Below are 21,860 nucleotides of genomic sequence, written 5' to 3'. Positions count from 1 at the left end.
TACACTATAGGAGTTGGTGGTAGAAAGCATGCTTCTAAGATGACTGATTTTGGAAGCCCACAAAACCCATCTGCTTGGGGGTGAGATGGGTAGTAACCTCCTCTCTCCGTCTGTTGGAAACTTTAAATTTAAACTTGCTCTAGATAATGTACTCTAGATTATGATATCCCAAAGATATTAACAGTCTTGACGAAAAATGGTACCATGATCAGATTGTTTTGGGAAATGCTAGGTTGCAAAAAACAAACAGGTTTCTTAATCCAAAGACTTCCCAGAACTTTGAAAAGTACTGATGTATATTGTGAGTCTCCAGGTGAGAGATATAGCATTCAGTGTTTCCCAATTTAAAAAAATGGATTCCCTTTTTTGGTCTGCAATCTTCTAGGCCTAGTAATCTATGGATACCACTGAACAGCAAATAGACAAATGATTGGTGTCATTCCTTACCCCATATGTCTCTTTAAAAAATTGTTTTTTAAACTTCATTTCTGTTCTTTTTTTCTGTGAGAGAATATAGTATTTAAGAACATGGGTAACAAACTTCCAAGGTTTGAATCCCAGCTCCTCTGTTTACTAGCTCTGACCTTGGACAAATACTTAACCTCTCTGTGCTTCAGTTTCCCTACCTGTAAAATGGAAACACTAATAATCTCCGTTTAGGGTTGCTTTGAAAGCTATTAGAGCATTATTAGTTCCCATAAAGTGATGAGAAAGATGCCTGAGCTATAGTAAGGCTTAATACACATTAGCCTATTATGATCTCCTCTCATTTATTCTTCTTCTACCTGGGCCTAGGTTATACATCTGTGGCAGCTAAGGGATTGGACTCAGTAATTGTAGGTAGGGCCACGTGCCAGGGGTTCTGTGAAGGCAGCTCATCCCTTCATAAATACCTCTTAAGTCTCTTGGTTACTTCTGTACTCCATAATTTGAACACAGGGACAGTATGTGAACATGAATATACTCAACAGATAAATACTTTTAAATAAATAATAAACAATAAAACTGTAGTTTATAAAGTATATGTAAAAATATTTAAATATGCAGCACTGGGAGAGCAGTTACATTTTAAGCTTCTCGGATGGGCAATTAATTGCCCATAGCAGAGGGTATTAACTAATAAGAATTATAGTTATATTTTATTTTAAAAACAGAAAAGTCATAAAGGTCATATAAATATATAGGGTTATAAGGACCATCAGGGTCATGCGTCCCCTCCTTATTTGGTCATTCAAAGATCCCAAGCAGAGAAAAGAAGGGACTTGCCCAAAGTCCCAAGGGAAGGCTGTAGCAAATTCAAGGCTGGCCTCAGTCCGTGGGTTCCCAGTGCAGAGGCCCGTCCACCTCCACACCACCGCCTGAGAGGTCACGCACATGCTCTGGTTTTGTGAATTAAATCTTGTTTGTAAAGAGAGCACCATTTTGTAAATAGCTACTCTTTCTTCTCTTTTCCTGTGGCTTAGCAGAAAGAACATAGGCTTCGGATCTAGAAAGGCCCTGGAGTTGACTGTCAGGAATTTGGTTTTATCCAGTGTGTTGTCCTGGGAAGAGGTGTTAACTCACTGAGCTTTAGTTTCTTCATGAAAAAGGAATCATGTCTATTCAGTGAGATATTTTTAAAATGCCAAGTTACAATCTAGCATAAAGTAGACCCTTGACCAATGTTAATTTTCTGTTTATTTAGTTCAAAATTTGTTTTAAAAGTATTATTTGCATATCCCGAGTTTATTTGGAGACAGGCAAACTAAGAAAACTATACGTTTAACCATATTTCCAGACATCTTCAAAATATATCTCTTTTTAGTGAAAGGGTGCAAAATTAGCAAATGTTCTTTATTTAAACATCCAAATGCACTGTTATACTCTATAGGTCAGTTTGGGAAATGTGACCTCTTTGATTTTTAAAAACCCACATTAAAATCTCATGGCAATTCTAGAAAACTTATAAAAATCTCATTGAATGTACTCTAGAACTTGAATAACTGGCTTCAATGTTAAAATGCAGGAAATAAAAGTAAGGAAAATCTTCCTGTCTTTGTGGTGATTAATTCTTACATTATAGCAGTAATAGGTCCTCTCAGCTGTTTCTGCCTTTCTTATAAAGAAACCAGAAACAAAGGATAAGACAATTTTAAGAGACATCTTCAAGGTGTCATTAAACCACAGTTTTTGTGGTATTATGTGGGCTCTCTCTCGAGTACTTTCCACATTGAATCTCTCTTGTGCTTTCTTTCCCTCCCCCCAGTGTGCTCTTGCTGCTGCTGAAGTAGTATTTAATCAGAAGGACCTGGAAGTGAAGGAACTAAAGAATCAAATGCAAATGATGATGCAGGAAAACAAAGGACATGTTATATCTTTGAAAGAAGCGCAAAAAGTGAATAGGTTGCAGGTAGAGTTTTTTAATGTACCTTGCTCTGTATATTTCATTGGAATAGTACATGACTAAATAAAATAGCATTGTAAATGATAAGTGGGAATGTTTGCAAAAATAGGTTTCAGATGGAGTTCTGAACACAAGCACCTGAAAGAGTTATTACAGTTTTCCTCCTAAATTGGTGTGAAGGGAAAACATTTTTATTGTTAGCTTGACTTATATTTCAAAAATACAAAACCTGGGGCTTCCCTGGTGGCGCAGTGGTTGGGGGTCCAAGTGCCGATGCAGGGGACGCGGGTTCGTGCCCCGGTCCGGGAAGATCCCACATGCCGCAGAGTGGCTGGGCCTGTGGGCCATGGCCGCTGGGCCTGCGCATCCGGAGCCTGCGCTTCTCAGCGGGAGAGGCCACAACAGTGAGAGGCCTGCGTACCGCAAATAAACAAACAAACAAAAAAACAAAACCTTATACCCAGGAACTTAATTTGCAAATCATATTATGGTTATCCTTTCTTTATACTTTCCCTTCCGTTGTTTGCCAAAGTAATAGGCAATATGATATTGTCAAGTGTTGGAAGGTAAACACATAATTTAAACTTTTTGATTTGTTAGATTATCATTTTATACTCCATCAGTGATTTGCTCTTTAATTTTGGCTAAATATTTCAATTTCTCTATCTTAGCTTTTCTGTATTAACATGGATGTGCCTGCAGAGTAACATGGTATGTCCCTAAATATTATACTCCCTGGCTATGAACCCTTCCACCCCCCCAAACAGTTAATTTCATTTAAAGACTTTAGCTTCCTATCAAGGAGTAACTACTGCTCTGAGTAATAATCTGATTCAGACAAATTAGACTTTGATTTTGACATTATTTTTGTTTTCTTTTTTAACCCTTCTAATTCTGTAATAATTTAAAAACATAAAACATATATAAAATAATATGTGTTGTTCAGTGATTTATCACAAAGAGAACAGCTGGGTAGCCACCACCAGTTCAAGAAATAGCACACTGCCAGCCCCTCGGAAGCCCTTAGTCTCTCCTCCTCGGAGAGAGCTGCTCTCCTAATTTTCATAATGATAATTTCCTTGCTTTGCTTTGTGGTTTTACTATGTATCCTTGAACACTACAGTTTAGTTTTTGGAATTTTTATAAATTTAATCATTCAATATATATTCTTTAGTACCTGGTTGCTTTTATTGAACATTTTATCTGTTCTGATTCATCCACGTTGTGTGTAGCTATAGCTTGATTAGTTTATAGCTGTACAGGATTTCATTGTATGAATATACCACAATTTATTTTTCTGTTCTACTGTTGATAGACATTTTTTTCTATGAATTTTCTTAAACATGTCTCCTGGTGCACACGCACACACATTTCTTTTGGATTTGTGCCTAGGAGTTGAATTGCTAGGTCATAGGGTAGGCGAATCTTCAACCTTAGTAAATGATACCAAACTTGTTTTCCAGTTTAAACTTGCACCAGCACTGTATGAGCATTCCTGCTGCTCCACTTGCTTGCCAGCATTTGTTATTGTAAAGTTTTAAATCTTAGGCAATCTGGTAGGTATATAATATTATTTTATTGTGGTTTTAATTTGCACTTCCCCGATGACTAGTGAAGTTGAGCACTTCTTCATGTTTTTTTGCTATTTGGATACCTTGTTTTGTGAAATGCTCATTCAAGTTTCTTGCTTGCTTTCCTATTGGACTGAGTCTTTCTATATTATCTTCTAGGAGCTTTATTGTTTTGCCTTTTACATTTTGCTGTACAGTTCTCCTGAAATTGATTTTTGCGTATGGGGTAAAGTAAAGGTCAAATTTCATTTTTTTTCCATATAGCTATCCATTTGTTCCAGCGTCACTTTTTGAAAAGGCCATCTTTTCACCACTGTCTTTGTCATAAGTCAAGGTTCATTCATGCATGCATCTATTGTATATTTCTGGGACTTCTGTTGTATCTCATTGGTTTTTCTGTCTTTGGACCAATGTCACATTTCTTATTTTTTTCAGGTTCCTAATAAGTCTAGATATTCTATAGAGCAAGGCCTCTGCTCTGTTTCCCTCCTCCCCAAGAATGTCTTGGTTGCTCCATATAAATTTTAGAATCAGCTTTTCAAGGACCACAAAAAAAAAAAAAAAAAAACCTTTTTGTGATTTTGGTTGGGATTGCATTAAATCTATAAGATACATTTGGAAAGAGTTAACATCTTTTGATCATGAGTCTTTTCACTAACCCATGAACATGGTATATTCCTCCATTTACTCATGTTTTCTTTGGTTTTTCTCAATAATGACTTTTTTGTGTGTATGTAGAAGTATTGCACATCTTTTGTTAGATTCATTCCCAGGTACTTTATTTTTTTATGTGACTATAAATGGAATCTTTTCAGATTTTCATTTTTTGTTGGTATGTGTAACTGTATTGATTTATGTATGTTGATAGCTTATACCCAGCAACCTGATTAAATTCATTTTTTAATTCTGATATTTTATGTAAATTCTTTAGGATTTTCATTTATAATTATGTCATCTGCAAATGAAGACATTTTTATTTCTTCCTTTATGATCCTTATACCTTCTGTTTTTTTTTTAACCTTACTTCATTGACTGACATCTTTCATACAGTGTTGAATACAAGTGTTGATACCAAGCATCCTTGTCTTGTTTCCAACTGCTGAAGAAAAGCTTTCACTGTTTCACTATTAAGTATCATGTTTGCTGTAGATTTTTTTTTTTTTTTTTTTTTTACTTTTTGGCTGCATTGTGCAGTATGCGGAACTTCCCTGACTAGGATCAACCTGTGCCTCCTGCAGTGGAAGTGTGGAGTCTTAACTGCTGGACCACCAGCAGTTAAGGAAGTCCCAATATATATATATTTTTAATTTATCCTTTATCAAACCAAGGAAAATTTCTTTGCTGAGAATTTTTATTATGAATGGATATTAAATTTTATCAAGTGATTTTTCTTTATCATGATTTCCTCCCTTTATCCTGTTAATGTGGTGAATTATATTGATTTTTCTAATTTTTAAACCAATCTTATATTCCTGGAATAAACCTTTCTTTGGGTCATGATGTATTGTGTTGGGGGTCCCCAAGACCACCCTCAGGTTGGATGATGAACCAGGAAGACTCAGCATATAGTTGTGCTCGTGGCTAAGATTTATTACTGTGAAAGGAGAGCAAAGGGAACGGGGACATAGAGTGAAGTCCAGGAGAAACCAGGCACAGGCTTCCAAGAGTTGTCTCCCGGTGGAGTCATCCACATGTGCTTAATTCCCCCAGCAAAGCCTGTGACAACTCACGTGAAATGTTGTCTACCAAGGAAACTCAGTAGAGACTCAGGTTTTATTGAGGGCTGGTAATGAAGGCATTCTCTGCCCAGCATGTACCAAAATTCCAGACTACCAGAAGGAAAGCAGGTGTTCAACATAAACCACCTTGTCTGTACAAACACTTTGAGCACAGTGAGCCACTCTTACCAGTTAGGGTGTTGGGAACCCTCTTAGGATCCAAGTTCCCAGACACCAGCCAATGGACAACCTCTTAAGCAGGTCTTTCAAAGGATAGCAGTCAGGTCTGCTGTGTTAACTGTTTTCTACAAGTGTCCTTGATTTGGTTTGTGATTATTTTGTTAAGGATTTTAGCATCTCTATTCATGTGTGAGATTAGCCTATATTTTCCTTTCTCAAAATATTCTTGTTAGATATTGTAACAAATTAGGTTAGCCTAATAATATAGGTTAGGTAGCATTCCTTCTCTTTCTATACTTTAGAAGAGTGTGTGAAAAATTAGTGTTATTTCTTCCTTAAATGTTTGGTTGAATTCACCTGAAAAACATTTGGGACTGGAACATTTCTTTGTGGAATGTTTTATTATGAATTCAATCATATTTTCTTTTTGCCCCCCTTTTGATAAGGTTTATTTGTCTAAGAATCTAACAACTGTGTCTAAGTTTTCATATTTATTGGCATAAGTTTGTAATAGTCTCTTATCTCTTTAATGTTTTTAGACGTGTGATGATATCCCCCTTTTCATTCCTGGTTATTTGTGCCTTCTCTCTTTTTTTTTTTCCTTGATCAACTTCACCAGGGATTTATCAATGTTATTAGTCTCTTCAGAGAAGAAATTCTTGACTTTGTTGATCTTCTCTAGTATATGTTTATTTATTATTTAATTAATTTCTACCCTTATCTTTATTATTTAATTTTTTCTGCTTTTTTGGGGATAGCATCCTATGCTATCTTTCTAAATTCTTTAGATGGATGCTTAGTTCATTGATTTTTAGCCTTTCTATATATTTTTAGCCTTCTATAATATATGCATTTAAATTTATATGTTTCCTCCTAAGCTTATTTTTACCTGCATTTCACATTTGCCTCAAAATATTTCCTAATTTTTATTGTGACTTTTTTCTTTGACCTATGGGTTATATAGTTATTTTATTTCCAACACATGGAGGATTTCTTTTTATTAACTTTTAGCTTAGTTGGATTTATCAATTTTTAGCTTAATTGTATCATTTCAGTTCTTTGTGTTGAAAATTGCTTTATGGCTTAGCATAAGGCCAGTTTTTGTAGATACTACAGAAGTGTTTGAAAAGAATGTGTATTCTGCAATCATTGGGTACTCTTAATCCTGTTTATCCTGTTATTCAAATCTATATTTTTACTCACTTTTTGGGGGTCTTTTTGTCATATCAGTGATTTAGAGTGATGTTAAAATCACCCACTATAATTTTGGATTTGTCTTGAGAATAGTGACCATTTTTGCATTATATATATTTAAGCTCGGTTATTAAGTACATAGAAATGTAGAATTGTTACATCATCCTGGTAAATTGACCTTTTTTTTAAATCACTTTTTCCCTCATTTTATCTCTTCTAATGGTTTTTGCCTTAAAGTCTATTTTATATTAATATAGCTATACCAGCTTTCTTTTGATTAATGTTTACATGGTATCTCTTTTTCCATCTTCTTTTTAATCCTTCTGTGTCTATTTTAGTTGTGTTTCTTGTAATTAGCAGGTTAGATAATTTTACAATTCTTTCTGACAGTCCTTATCCTTTAATTGGATTACTTAGTTCATTTCTGAATTTAACATAATTACTATTACATTCTGGTTATAATCCCACCATTGTGATTTTTACTTATCCTATCTGCTCTATGTTTCTTCTTCTCTCCTTCTTACCTTCTTTTGGATTAATTGTGTATTTTTAAATTTACTTCATTACCTTAGAAGTTGTACTTTCACTTTTTTTAGTGGTTATTCTGGAGAGTATACCATGCACCCTTGACTTAATACAGTCTAATATTAATTGGTATTTTTACCCTTTTCCTAGAGAGTATAAGGACTCCATTTAATATCCCCCGTCAACTTATATGCTATTGATGTTTTATATTTTAATTATCTGAATACATGACTTTTAAAATAAAGTTACATTTTATAGCTCAGCATTAACACAGTGAAAGTTTAGGGGTTTTTTTTCTCCTATTTAAACATTATAATACATGTGAAATATTAAGATGAATGACATTTCTTATTTACATAATTTTGTGCTTATAAAACAAAGATTGATGTTAGAGCTTTCTAGATTGGATATTCTTCAAAATTTTTCTTTAGAGGATATGTAAGAAGCTAAACCACACACGGTGTCTCCCCCCCCACGCCCCCCCATATAATTTGTTCTGCCTTTGATTTCCAAGTTCTTTCTCCCACGACTCTCATTTGCCTATCTTCTATCTCTTTGTGTTTCTGGCTTTCTTTTTCGCTGAGTAAAGGCTTTCACTTCACTGCACCTGTTACCACTTTCTGTCCCCTTTGCTGTCACCTCAGCTCTTTGCAATTTTCTACACTTTTTAACTTTCTGGTCTCTTGTTACTTCTTGGATTTCACTCTGAAGGTTCAAACTTTTATAAAGATCAGCTAATCACAGTGCTTCAGGTTGGCAAGCTAACCAGTCACAGTGTGTGGGGCACTGTCTTGCACACTCTTTAGGCTGTATTTATTGGTGCTTACTATTCGAAAGTTTTTACCACTCAGGACAATCCTAAATTCTTGTGAACACCAGAAAGCTAGTCTTTGTTTTTTGGGTTTGTTTTTTTAGAAAAAAAATTTTTTTTTTTTTTTGGCTCTGCCACACACCCTGTAGGATCTTAGTTCCGTGACCAGGGATGGAACCTGCGCCCACTGCTGTGGAAGTGTGGAGTCTTAACCACTGGACCGCCAGGGAAATCCCAGAAGGCTAGTCTTTGGATAAGTGAGGTTTTACTGTTTTGTTAAGGTAGTTGTAATTTTGGTCGATGTACAGTTATTTTTAATCATTATACACATACTGAGGTTCTCTGTTTTAAAAATTCTTATCTCTCTTCTACAAAGAATGAAAAAATAATAGAACAACAACTTCTTGTGGATCAACTGAGTGAAGAACTAACAAAACTTAACCTGTCAATGACTTCGTCAGTTAAGGAAACTTGTGGAGATGGGCCAGATGCCAGGATACCTGAAAAGAGACCATATACTGTACCATTTGATACCCGTTTGGAGCATTATATTTATATTCCAGCAAGATCAGATTCCAGGAAGGTAAAGTCTAAGCATTAATTTCTTTCTTACTATGAGATTTAAAAAATATTGTATATAATATAATATCACAGTGTATTTGTATAGTCTTAGCAGGTTTTTTTTCCATTTGGTTTCATACACTTTTGTTTATACTCTTCTTTTTTGTTTGTTATGTATACTCTTTTTTAAATCATGCTTCTTTTTAATAAAAAAATTAATAGGTAGGAGAATGTATAGATATATTTGGAAGGAATAGTTGAAGATAGTGCTTACATTTATCAAGGAGAAAAAAGCTACCCTTTGCTATTGTATTTTCAGACATGACTAAGTCTGATATCTTCATGAATTTTTTCTATCTTTAATTACCCAAGCCAAGTTGATGAGGTTGGAGGTATTTATTTTGACTTACTTTGTCTGATTATTTTCAAAATGACATTTATGTGTTATTCAGTCTTGCCAAGTTTGACATAATCAAGACTATATAAAAATGAGTGTGAAGTTTCATCTTAATTTTTATTTATTTATAAAAAATATGTGTGTGGGTAGTAAATATGTGCACACACTGATTTCTCTTGAAAAATCAAGGAATCTCCAACATGGAAAAGACTAATTAGCAGATTCATGAATTTTGGTTTCCATTTATTAATTTTAGGACTGGAAATGATTTGTTTCAGATCTATACATTGGTTACAGTCAAAGGGATAAGAAATATGAGAGGTGTCATAGACTTTGCAGTCAGGCTGGCTTGGGTGTGGATACCATCTCTATGGTGTAGGCCTGGATGGATGACTAAAACCGTATGAACCCCAGGCTCCTTATCTGTCAGAATGGGGGACCTGCGGGGGTGTATGGAGGATTTACATGAGATGTTGACTCCAAAAGTGCCTGGCACACTGCATCCTAACACATGTTCATGGGGTGCTTCTACTATGTCCCAGGCTCCATGCCTCAGAATGAGTGGGACAGATGCTGGTGTTACCTCTACAGTTTTCAATTTTGAGTGGTTGGATTTAAAATTTAAACCATCATTGCTATTAATTTCAGTTAAACTTTTTAGAGTTATTGACATTTTTTTCTTGGTTGAATACATGGTAAATTTGCATAGAACATTTGAGAAGAAAGATAAGGTCTTTGTAGGATTCAAATTGGATATCTATTAATTCAACTTAATTATATATCAAGTCTTCTATATTAAAAAGAATTTTTTTTACTATTGGCTAGTAATGTGAAAGAATTTCCTGTTTCTGGTCATTCTTTGTTTTTCTTTTTACATTTTTTTTTGGCTGCGTTGGGTCTTCATTGCTGCATGTGGGCTTTCTCTAATTGAGGTGAGCAGGGGCTACTCTTCGTTGCAGTGCGCGGGCTTCTCATTGCAGTGGCTTCTCTTGTTGCGGAGCATGGGCTCCAGGCGCGCGGGCTTCAGTAGTTGTGGCACGTGGTCTCACGTGTGGCTTGCAAGCTCTAGAGTGCAGGCTCTGTAGTTGTGGCGCACGGGCTTAGTTGCTCCGCAGCATGTGGGATCTTCCCTGACTAGGGCTCAAACCCTGTGTTCCCTGCATTGACAGGCAGATTCTTAACTACTGCGCCACCAGGGAAGTCCCTCTATTCATTCTTTTATTTTATAATAATAACAACATTTTTTTCTGATTATAAAAATTAGACAAATTTATTATCTCAGTCTCTGTTTCTTTCTCTTTTTACTAGATGTTCACACACATGCGTGCGTGCACACACACACAAACACACACATTCTTTGAGGAGACTCTTGAGAAGGGGTTAGGCCCCTCTGTTCCTTTTTTTTTTTAAGATTAAAAAAAAATAATAAATTTATTTATGGCTGTGTTGGGTCTTCGTTGCTGTGCACGGGCTTTCTCTAGTTGCAGTGAGCAGGGGCTACTGTTCGTTGCAGTGCACGGGCTTCTCATTGCGGTGGCTTCTCTTGTTGCAGAACACGGGCTCTAGGCGTGCAGGCTTTCATAGCTGTGGCACATGGGCTCAGTAGCTGTGGCTCCTGGGCTCTAGAGCAGTTGTGGCACACAGGTTTAGTTGCTCTGTGGCATGTGAGATCTTCCCGGACCAGGGTTCGAACCCATGTCCCCTGCACTGGCAGGTGGATTCTTAACCACTGTGCCACTAGGGAGGTCCCTAGGCCCCTCTGTTCTTATCTCTAGTTGTTTGATTAGACCTGAACAGCCATGACTGGAATAAAGACTTCCACAGTTATTGTTTCAAATTAGCAAATTATTATTTTTAAAATTTTAATTAGTTTCATTGCCCCCTTTCACTTTCAAGGGTTTTGGTTTGGAAAACATATTGTGTGGTTACCATAGCTTAGGAGAGGGCAGATACACTATAAGACTTGTAGCTCCTCTGTGGTTACAGGTAATCTCAAAGTTCCCTTATGACCAAGTGGGATTAAGATGTAACAGAAAGAAAGAACCAGTGAGTTTGCCAAAAGATTGCTGTGACATGGAAGGAAGAGACCCGACCAGAGAGACTCTGCATTATGTTGAGGAATGGCAACACTTACTCCCAGTGCTGTTTCCTTCACCATGGATGGACTATATTCAAATTAGCAAATTCTTAGTTTTGTTTTTAAAATTTTCCTTCTACCCCAAAAGAGCCCTTCTAGCCACTAAAAGAAGGGGAAAAGGGAGAAAACGCAATGATCAGCAGTTTTGAGGGTTCTCTTGCTCCTATTGTGTGTCCAGGAATCCTGGCCCCCACTCTTGCTTGGACTGGTTACTGCAGCAGACATGAAGACTTGCATGGAAAGACACAAAGCCTGCCAAGCCTTGTTCAAGTCCTGTTTCCTGTTCCATTGTTCTAGAGTGAGCAGAACGTTTCATATTAAATACCAAAACTAGTTAAATTAAGCTAAAGAAGACGTCTGAAATCTCATTTCATTTTTTCCTGGATTTCTGTCACCTTGGCAGAAGTTGAGCTAATATTTTCCAGCTCTAATATTTTCTTTTAGAATTTAGCTCAAATATTTTCTTGAAGTAAAAATAGTCTGACAAGGGAAATATTTCCTTGACTTAAAATACTTTCAAAGAGGGCTTCCCTGGTGGCGCAGTGGTTGAGAGTCCGCCTGCCGATGCAGGGGACGCGGGTTCGTGCCCCGGTCCGGGAAGATCCCACATGCCGCGGAGCGGCTGGGCCCGTGAGCCATGGCTGCTGAGCCTGCGCGTCCGGAGCCTGTGCTCCGCAACGGGAGAGGCCACAACGGTGAGAGGCCCGCGTACCGCAAAAAAAAAAAAAAAACTTTCAAAGGAAAAGGGGAACAATGGCTTAATTAGTTTTTAAATTGATTGCATAAAGAGTTTGATTTTATTTCTTATATGTTTGTTTATACATATTGGAGGGAAAGAGTGAAAAGATCTTATTTATTTTAAAAGTGTATTTTTTATATATATATATATATATATAAAACATATACTTTTGTAGCTAGCTTTTCTCACTTAATGTATCACAAATGCTTGACAGTCATTAAATATTCTATATCATGATTTTGACAGGTAATAATATTTTATCCTAAGGACATACCATTGTGTACTTTTTCCTATTGTTGCACATTTAAGTTGTTTGCAACCATCTCTTAATCTAAAAAGTTTAATTCCAAAATGGAATTTTAGGATTTATCTACTTATGTAGAAATCCTAAAGAAATTGCCCTTCACAACTAAATATTATAATTTACCAAATTATTAGGAAAAACGAGAAAGAAATTCATTTGTCTCAAAAGATACCAGAAACTCATCTAATGTAAACTCATGTAAAATTGAATCTAGATTTAAATTTAAGGAAAAATATGTAACAGAGGTTTCTATTTTCTTAATGTGGTAAATATGATATAATTAAAGCCAAACACCAGTGTTATATCAGTACATACCAAAAAGGTACTTTGGAAGGAAAAAAATTACAAAGTGGTACCAGTCTTTACTTAGGTTTAAAATAATACCATATATGCTGATGATGCTACCATTTTTCATGGATTATAAGACTCACTTTTTTTTTTTCACTTTATCATCTTTGGTGGTAGGATATGTTTTACAATTGATGGTATGTCATAGATGATAGCTTTTTTCTTTCTTGCTGGTATAAAAATAATGGTGTGTCTTACAGTTGATGACATTTTAGATTTGATAAAATATTGTATTATGAAAAGGAAATAAAAGCAATAGGTAAATAATATCACTTTCAGTACTTGACATAATTGTATAGTAAGAAAACCAACAAAAATGTTCTTAAGGGATTTTTTTTCTTTCTTTCTTTCTTTTTCTTTTGGCTGCCTCGAGTCTTAGTTGCGGCACGCGGGATCTTTCTTTTTCATTGCGGTGCGTGGGCTCCTCGTTGCAGCACACAGGCTTCTCTCTAGTTGTGGCATGAGGGTTTTTCTCTCTCTAGTTGTGGTGCATGGGCTTCAGGGTGCGTGGGCTCTGTAGTTTGTGGCATGCGGGCTCTCGTTGAGGTGCGAGAGCTCAGTAGTTGTGGCATGCGGGCTTAGTTGCCCCGTGGCATGTGGGATCTTAGTTCCCTGACCGGGGATTGAACCCGCATTCCCTGAATTGGAAAGTGGATTCTTTGCTACTGGATCACCGGGGAAGTCCCAAGGGATATATTTTTTTAAACCTCTGGAATCTCCAAACTCACAAAAGTGGAAATATCTGTAAAATCTTTTCTGTTTTTCCTGAATGAATTACATTTTTATTGAGTCACAAAATTCTTATGCATTAAATCCCATACACTGAAGTCAACAGCCTTTTCAGTTTTCATTAAGATTTTATCTTTCACACAAAGGCCATTTTTTTTCTCACAAAATAATTAATTAGTTTTGCTTTTTAATCACATCTTTGCATAGATTGTTGCTCATGATGAAGCAGAGCTGTGTGAGGTGTGTCTGCTGAGCTTTGACCAGGTTCCCTTGCCAGCCCAGCACTCATTCCTGCAAAACATACCAAGTTCACAGTAGCAAAATGACAAATTACATCTTATGAACCTTTGTGGAACTCTCAAATTCAACTACAAAATTAAATATGTGAAAGCCACAATCTGTGGTAAATAAGTTACAACACATCTCATGAAACAAAATCAAACGCATCACTAGTGAGAAGAGATTATCTTATTGTATGATGATTGAGAATATTATGCTCAGGTCTGGGTACAACACCTAAGTCAAATTAGATTATTTTTGGAGAACAACCAAGTTGCTGAAGGACCTTGGAGAAAATCTGAAGTAACTCTAGATTTAGTCTGATTCAGAGGAGACATGATAACTGCTTTCAAGTATTTGAAGGCTTATCATTACTGTTAGACTTTGTCTCTAGAGCTAGGACCAATGAGAAGCAATAAGGCAATATAAGAGGCAATATAAAGAGGGATTTATTAATGAGAACTGTCAAAGTAATATGAGAGGTCTCAGGGCTTGTGCAGGTCCCCACAGTGAATTTGTTTAAGCAGAGGTTAAATGATTATTTGCAGTATTACAGAGGAGAGTCAAACATGGGATGAGTTGAACTCTAATCTTTAAAGTTCTGTCCAGTCCTGTTGCTATGTAATTCTTGGAAAAAATGGTTAGAATAAAAAAATTGCCTTCTAGTTGGATACACTTCAGTTATCTGAATTATTACTCAGCTTATTGAGTACTTACATTGTGATCAGTGTTGCTTGGGGTATGGTTGAAAATGCAAAAATATTCTCTGTTGGGAGCAGGGAGTGCAGAAGCAACTGAAAGAAGCAGGACCCAACACTTAGGTAGGAAGGGGCCAGATTATAGAAGGCTTGGTGAGCCAGAAGGGGCTAAGAACAATTCTTTTGGGTGGAATGACTGTTAAGGAATTAATTTACTGAATGTTACTCATTGTGGCAGAACCCATTTGGTGTTCATTATTAAGCTGGGTCATTTGCTTTTCTTTGTAAAAAGAAAATTTTAAAGCAAGTTACAATCCCAGAAAACAAAGTTTGATTCTGAACAAAAAGTTTTATTTGCTCCTGAAATAAAGCCCTCCTCCCAGCCCCCATCCCCACCCCCATCAAAGAGCAACCTTGAATCCTGTTGGTTATGGTGCAGGCGGCCATGCTAGGTACAATGTGCTTGTTAGATAAATACTTCTTGAGTTGGTTCTTCTGTAAATAATCTCCATACCCCAGAACTGGGAGGCCACCTAGAAAACTTTACCCTCCATCCATCATGGTTCTGATGTGATGGATGGTCTTATTAGGTGACCAACAGTGGAGGCACAAAAATCAAGTATCAAGGAATATCCAGTATCAGGTTGGCTTTCCTGGGAGGTGGTGTGTAAAGGACCTATGTCAATTGAATCTTCACACCATGTGATATACACATTCTACTGTATGTAGTAATTTTAATAGCTTATAATGATTTATATTAGTAAATTGAATGTCTCCTCTAAGATCTTATTATTTACCTTTTTTGAGAAATTACCCTCAGGTTTGGTTATAGAGAAGTGGTTAAAAAGGAAATATTTGGTAACAGAAACTAGAATAAAAGTATAAAGGCAATATCTAATTCATTGTTTTCCAAGGTGAATTTTTGAGAACTTAAGGCCAATAGAATAATAATATAGAAAGTTTCCAGGCTAGTCCATGAAAATCTATTTATCCCATGATACATATTAAGTGTCACTTAGAGCATTAATTCAGCTCTCCCTGACTACTACATGTAAAGTCTGAATAAATACATTCAAATTTTCAAATCAGGAATATTTTTCCCTGGCAGAAGGAGTGGTAGTGGCTCTGGATTTCTTCATGTGGTAGGATTTGGATTAGAGGGGAATTGCAGATCCTTAGCAGCACTGCAATTCTCCAAGTGTTCAGAAATGGGAAGATTGCGGTGGGGTGGGTAACAGTTGTCTCCTATTACACTGTGTATGGGCTTCACATTTGTTGGGGAGTGCCTGAGCTATGTTTAAGAGCTGTGATGTTGGGACTTCCCTGGTGGTCCAGTGGTAAAGAATCCGCCTTACAGTGCAGGGCCTGGTCAGGGAACTAAGATCCCACATGCCGAGGGGCAACTAAGCCTGTGTGCCACAACTGTTGAGCTCACATGTCTCAACTAGAGCTGGCGCACCACAACTACAGAGCCCACGCGCCCTGGAGCCTGCGCGCCACAGCTAGAGAAGAGAAAACCTGCAGGCCGCAAGTAGAGAGAAGTACACATGCCGCAATGAAAGATCCTGCGTGCCTCAACGAAGATCCCGCATGCCACAACTAAGACCCAACGCAGCCAAAAATAAATAAATAAATAATAAAGAAATCTTTAAAAAAATATTAAAAAAAAAAAGAGCTGTGATGTTTTCACTCATGCCTCTTTTTGGTTTCATTTTTGAGTGCTATTTTCCCTGAAGCTATATGAGCTTTCTAGAAGAGGAAGAGCTGTGTATAGATTCTGAAAGAAGTGTGTGTCCATGAGGCACAATAGTATTATGAAATGAATTTTGACTTTTTTTGTGGGCGGGGGGGGGGGATGTATATTTTCAGTGATTGGCTATTTTAAGAGTACCTATCTAACCTCTTTAAAAAACATTTTGAGTGATAGGATAAAAACAGACACTAAAAATCACGTTTTTTGTTGTTGGGTGGGGTAATCACTTGTAAGGTCTACACTAGTCCTCCTGTATACTCTCTGGATCGACTAGTTGCCGGATTTCGAACACGAAGTCAGATGCTGCTAGGTCACTTAGAAGAGCAGGATGAAGTCCTCCACTGCCAGTTTTCTGATAACAGTGATGATGAAGAGTCAGAAGGCCAAGAGAAATCTGAAATTAGGTATGTTAATATAGACTGATTTAATAAACATAATTACATGATGCAATTAATATATACAGATGTAGGTTTTTTCATTAAAGTATATCTTTTTCCATTTAGTAGGAGAGTTAAGTGGTTTTTGCTACATGTACTGTCAACTAATGTGTTATGAAACCAGTGTTTGAACACAAGTCATCAGTCTAACAACTGTAAAATAATTTTGCTTTAAAGCATTTATGGTGGTTGAATTTTAATTTTCAGAGAGAATGATTTTGGATTTCCTAATTCTGCTGCCACAGTGGCAACAAACATGATGAATTTTCCACTGGGTCCAACATGGTGGGGGATATCTTTTTATTTTGTGGAATATTAGTAAGTTCCATTTGTTTTGTATTAATCATTTAAAGAATAATTAATCAATTTAAAGAATAATTTGGGGGGAAACTAATTTGAGGGCATATTAGAAACCACTAACAGACAAGTTACCTTTGATCCTGATATTTTTTTTTTTTAGACATAAAGGTTGCTCGTGGATTCAAAAGCCAGGCTCTGTTTGTTCTTTTGTTGAATTGAATGATATTCAGGATCAAACACAAAAGTCAAGATTGGAGAATGAAGGTACACAGACTTTCTCAAGTACTTTAGATCTAATATTTATGACACCTCTCTTTTTCTTCAGGCAATAATTTAAGAAGCATCTGGGAATTCTCCAAGACGGGAACTTGATTAGGAGTGCTTTCCTGGCTTTTCCTTTGTGTTCTCTGCTCTACCTCTACCTGAATTTTTGTTCGTTTTTATTCCTTAATGAAAACAGTTTTTCCACCAATCAATTCAAGCTAGAGTTATAGGCTAAATCTCTCAGAATGGGGATTTTATATTCAAACGTGAGTTGATATACATTGTACTCTTGACTTATTTAAAATGCATCTTAAGTAATTTACTAGCTCTCTACTGCTTCACTGGCACCCATGCCTACCATTAGTGATATATTTGTCATTAGAGCCAACTTAGTCTAGTGGGTACTTATAATGTTCACAACTGACGAGAATTTATGCATCAAAAAACAGCATAAAAGACATTTATGTTGCAAAAAGTATACGTGGAGATTTTAGCTCATTTCTCTTAGCCTATGTGTGGTCACAACACCAAGAGTAAGAATACAGAGAATATAAATAACGTGATAAGTCCTACACTGTGAAAATAGCATCTTTTTAAGAGCCTATGGGAGACTTCCCTGGAGGCGCAGTGGTTAAGAATCTGCCTGCCAATGCAGGGGACACGGGTTCGAGCCCTGGTCCGGGAAGATCCCACATGCTGCAGAGCAACTAAGCCCACGCACCACAACTACTGAGCCTGCGCCCTAGAGCCCGTGAGCCACAACTACTGAAGGCCGCACGCCTAGAGCCCGTTGTCCACAATAGAAGCCACCGCAATGAGAAGCCTGCTCACCTCAATGAAGAGTAGCCCCTGCTTGCCGCAACTAGAGAAAGCCTGTGTGCAGCAGCGAAGACCCAATGCAACCAAAGATAAATAATTAAAAATAAATTTGAGCTTATGCGTGTAATATTAAAAAATGAAATTGAGATAAATTTTTAAAATATATAAATAGTGTAGATAAGTGGTACCCAAGTAGCCATCCTTGAACTGTTTGTTACTGGTCTACAACCAGGTAAGAAACTTAATGTCAGGATGTAAATCAGTGCACCAGCTCCTTCATTGAGGAAGTCTTACTGTGAAAAAAATGTCAGCTGAGCTAAAAGAGTGAGGTAATTGATTTATGTTCTAGTACAAGACAGAAACAAACAGTGTGAGGCCACACTCTTATTAGCCTGGGGTAGAGGGAGATTACATTCTCTGATTACCGTAAAACTGTGAGTTAATAGGAAAAAAATTAAAACCTCTACCTATCTGGAGATTTTATATCTTTCTTAAATAACTCGGGTTAAAGAAAAAGTCAAATTGCAGAATATCTAAGGGTAATGAAAAACTGTATCAGAACCTACAGGATATGACTAGAGCATATGCATATGTTTTAAGGAAAGGAAAACTCACTGTGAGCTGGGAAACTAAAGTCCCAATTGCTATGTATTTTTTCCTTTTTTTTTCTGTCCCTTCCTCTGTTACCTCTAGACTGCTTGTGTGTCTGCCTTTTTTTTTTTTTAACTCTACTTCTGTCAAATATTTCTGAGCAGATAGTTTTTATTTCTCAGTTTTGTTTCTTTTATTTTAAAGATTTAAAGATTGAATGTCTCCAGGAGAGTCAAGGGTTGAATTTGCAAAAATTAAGGAATTCAGAGCTCATACTTACTGAAGCTAAACAAAAAATGAGGGAACTTACTATCAACATCAAGGTGAAGGAAGATCTGATTAAAGAATTAATTAAAACAGGTAATAGTATCCTGTGAACCAGCTTATATGAGAAAGAAAAGCTTCTAGGGCTTCCCTGGTGGCGCAGTGGTTGAGAGTCCGCCTGCCGATGCAGGGGACATGGGTTCGTGCCCCGGTCCGGGAAGATCCCACATGCCGCAGAATGGCTGGGCCTGCGGGCCACGGCCGCTGAGCCTGCGCGTCTGGAGCCTGTGCTCCGCAACGGGAGAGGCCACAACAGTGAGAGGCCCGCGTACCGCAAAAAAAAAAAAAAAAATCTTCTAAAGTTGCTTCTGACGTTGTAACATTTACTTTAATTTTTGATGCTCAGGACTATCCACGTCAGCTTGGAATTCGTTCTAACAAGGTGTGCTCTAGAGCCAGTATGTGGAGGTTAATTATCAAAAGAACTTTGTTATATTTGATTTCATCTATGAATTTTTCTAACCAGTGTGAATTCTGTGTTGTGCTGAAACTCTATGGCACTTAATGTTTTTTGCCACTCTTTAGAAACATTATACTAGGCATCTGGGATAAGTCTGAGATGTTTTCCGAGTTCATTTTTAGTAAATACTTATTTTAAATTATTAGTCTTTATTTTCTTGGATAGTTCATATTTAACCTTAATTATAAACTTTATATTTTAAATGTAGCTAATTTTTGTTTTTCTGAAGATATAAGGATTTGTCCTTGAGAGCTGTCCTCTTGAGTGAGCCGGGCTTTCATCTCCTCCCCTTAATCTACCAGGTTGGGCATATGTACCACATCCTCTCCTCACCCTGCAACTCCATTAGGCTTGCCTTAAAATGCACATCTCAAGCTTTTGGGGTTCCCCTCACTAATACACTCCAAGTGTAAGCCTTGACTACTCTGAAATTCAGTAAAGAATTGAAGGAATAAGACACACTAGCATTTCTTTCCCCCAATTTCAATGCAAAACAACTCTGGTCACATTTGGGGAAACTGAAGGAAATACTATCCTCCTCTTCTTCAAGCCCAAGACTATAATCACACTCAAACTACACGAATTGTGGTTCCCAAATCCTCTGCCAGCAAGGAGAAACCTGCCTGGCCTCTCCCTCCTCTTTCCTGCAAGCTTGCTTTCTGACTGTCGGTCCTCCTTTCTCAACTTCCTCTCCTCTAGCTGCTGTCCAATGCATTTTCCTTTCTCATTCCTAGTGGTGTATGGGCTATGCATCGTCCCAGCTCCAGTTATCCCAGATGTTTGATTTTGACCATTCTCCTTCCTCATAGGCAGGATCAATGCCAGTAAACCTCTCTTAGGAGTATCTAGGAAATGGTTTAGGGGTTTAAATAGCTTCTCTATCCCCATGATTTTAGGGTAGTGAGTGTAGAAATTGAGGATATTTACCACTCTGAAATAAATGATTTTCTTTCATATAGGTTATCCCACCATGGGATATCTAACTAAACAAGCACACTTTTGTAACCTGGTATACCCATCCTGGTTGCCTTAAAATAGAGGGTACCTGAACTTAAACAGAGAAGGTCCTCTTCTTGTTCATAGAACGAAGGGCAGTTTGGAGCTTTCCTAAAGTCCCTTAGAAATGGTGATTAGCAAAAGGGTCAATGTGTACTTACTTTTCCAAGTCCTCTCACTGAAGACTTCCCCAAACAGTAGCTACTTCAGCCAAAATTAATAACAATGACAATTATACTGTATTTCATCAATTTTAATACACACTTTTTTCACATTTTAATATCTCTGAAATCAGGATGCATCTTAAAAATCAGTGGCATTTTAGCATTTTGTCATGGTGTAATTGGTACTGTATATTTTTTTTCTTAGTGGTTCATAAAATATTAGCGTGTTAAACAATTTATGGGATCACAGATTCATTAAAACATTGTTGTCATATGTATTTTGAAGTTAGTTGAAAGCATAGAATTGTAGAGCCAGAAGACAACTTACAGTGCATTTAGTTCAATAACTCCCTTTATTAAAAAATTAAGAGCTTTACAGTATACCAGTATAACAACCTGTCCTGGTGATTATTCACCCCATGACCTCTAGACTCTTACTTCCCACTGCTGCTAGTTTGTCAGTCTGGTTCAGGACAGTCGACTATTCAGAATAAATCAGAACTAAATTTTTAGGGTCAGTAGCTGGGCTTAGAATGAAAAGAGATATAGAAATACCTATATTCTATTTTTCTCTATGTTCTAAATATTCATAAGAAAAGCATTTTAAAAAAATTATCTTTAACAAGTTAAAATGAAATAAAAAAGGAGAGGGGGCTAGCTCTATATTAAAGGATTCTTAAGAAACATAACAGTAAGATGTACTGTGACCTTGTTTGGATTGTGATTAAAATAGACTAATTGTAAAAGACATTTTGAGACAGTTGGGGAAGTCTGAGTAGGAACTGGTGGGTATTAGCATTGTTAGGTGTGATAATAACTTTTTGATTATTTCCATATTCTGTTTAGATGCTTATTGAAGTATACATTGGTGATGACATTATATCTGGGATTGCTTTAAAGTTTTTAAGTAAATTGAAGAAAAAAAGTATAGATGAAGTAGCTGTGGCAAAATCTTGATAACTGTTGAATCTGGGTGATGGACTTTCATTATATTATTTCTCTACTTTTGATATGTTAAAAATTTTTCATAATAGTAAAAGAAAAGAATTCGGAGACAGATTATGGGTGGTAGGAAGACAAAGTGTAGTAAGCAGTAGGCCAGTGAGTCACCCCAAATACCTTTTAACTGAAGTTTGATGCCAGCAAAGGTAAACTGCAAATTCAGAACAAAAGATGAA

General features: G+C 36.8%; 1 protein-coding gene across 3 annotated transcripts in view; it reads left to right on the top strand.

The window, feature by feature from the left end:
• The window catches only part of KIF27 (kinesin family member 27), an 87,492-nt gene that overhangs the window by 17,087 nt on the left and 48,545 nt on the right, over positions 1 to 21,860 (top strand). For all 3 annotated transcript variants that reach the window (XM_082843143.1, XM_082843144.1, XM_082843142.1), the window contains exons 5-9: positions 2,246 to 2,389; positions 8,759 to 8,965; positions 16,562 to 16,731; positions 17,225 to 17,328; positions 18,943 to 19,098. In XM_082843143.1, coding sequence (XP_082699269.1) covers positions 2,246 to 2,389; positions 8,759 to 8,965; positions 16,562 to 16,731; positions 17,225 to 17,328; positions 18,943 to 19,098 — 781 coding nt within the window. The remainder of the gene's footprint in view (positions 1 to 2,245; positions 2,390 to 8,758; positions 8,966 to 16,561; positions 16,732 to 17,224; positions 17,329 to 18,942; positions 19,099 to 21,860) is intronic.

This window comes from Leucopleurus acutus (genome assembly GCF_964270905.1).
Source record: "Leucopleurus acutus genome assembly, chromosome: 7".
Classification (NCBI taxonomy): Eukaryota; Metazoa; Chordata; class Mammalia; order Artiodactyla; family Delphinidae; genus Leucopleurus; species Leucopleurus acutus.
This window is presented reverse-complemented; position numbering and strand designations above follow the sequence as displayed.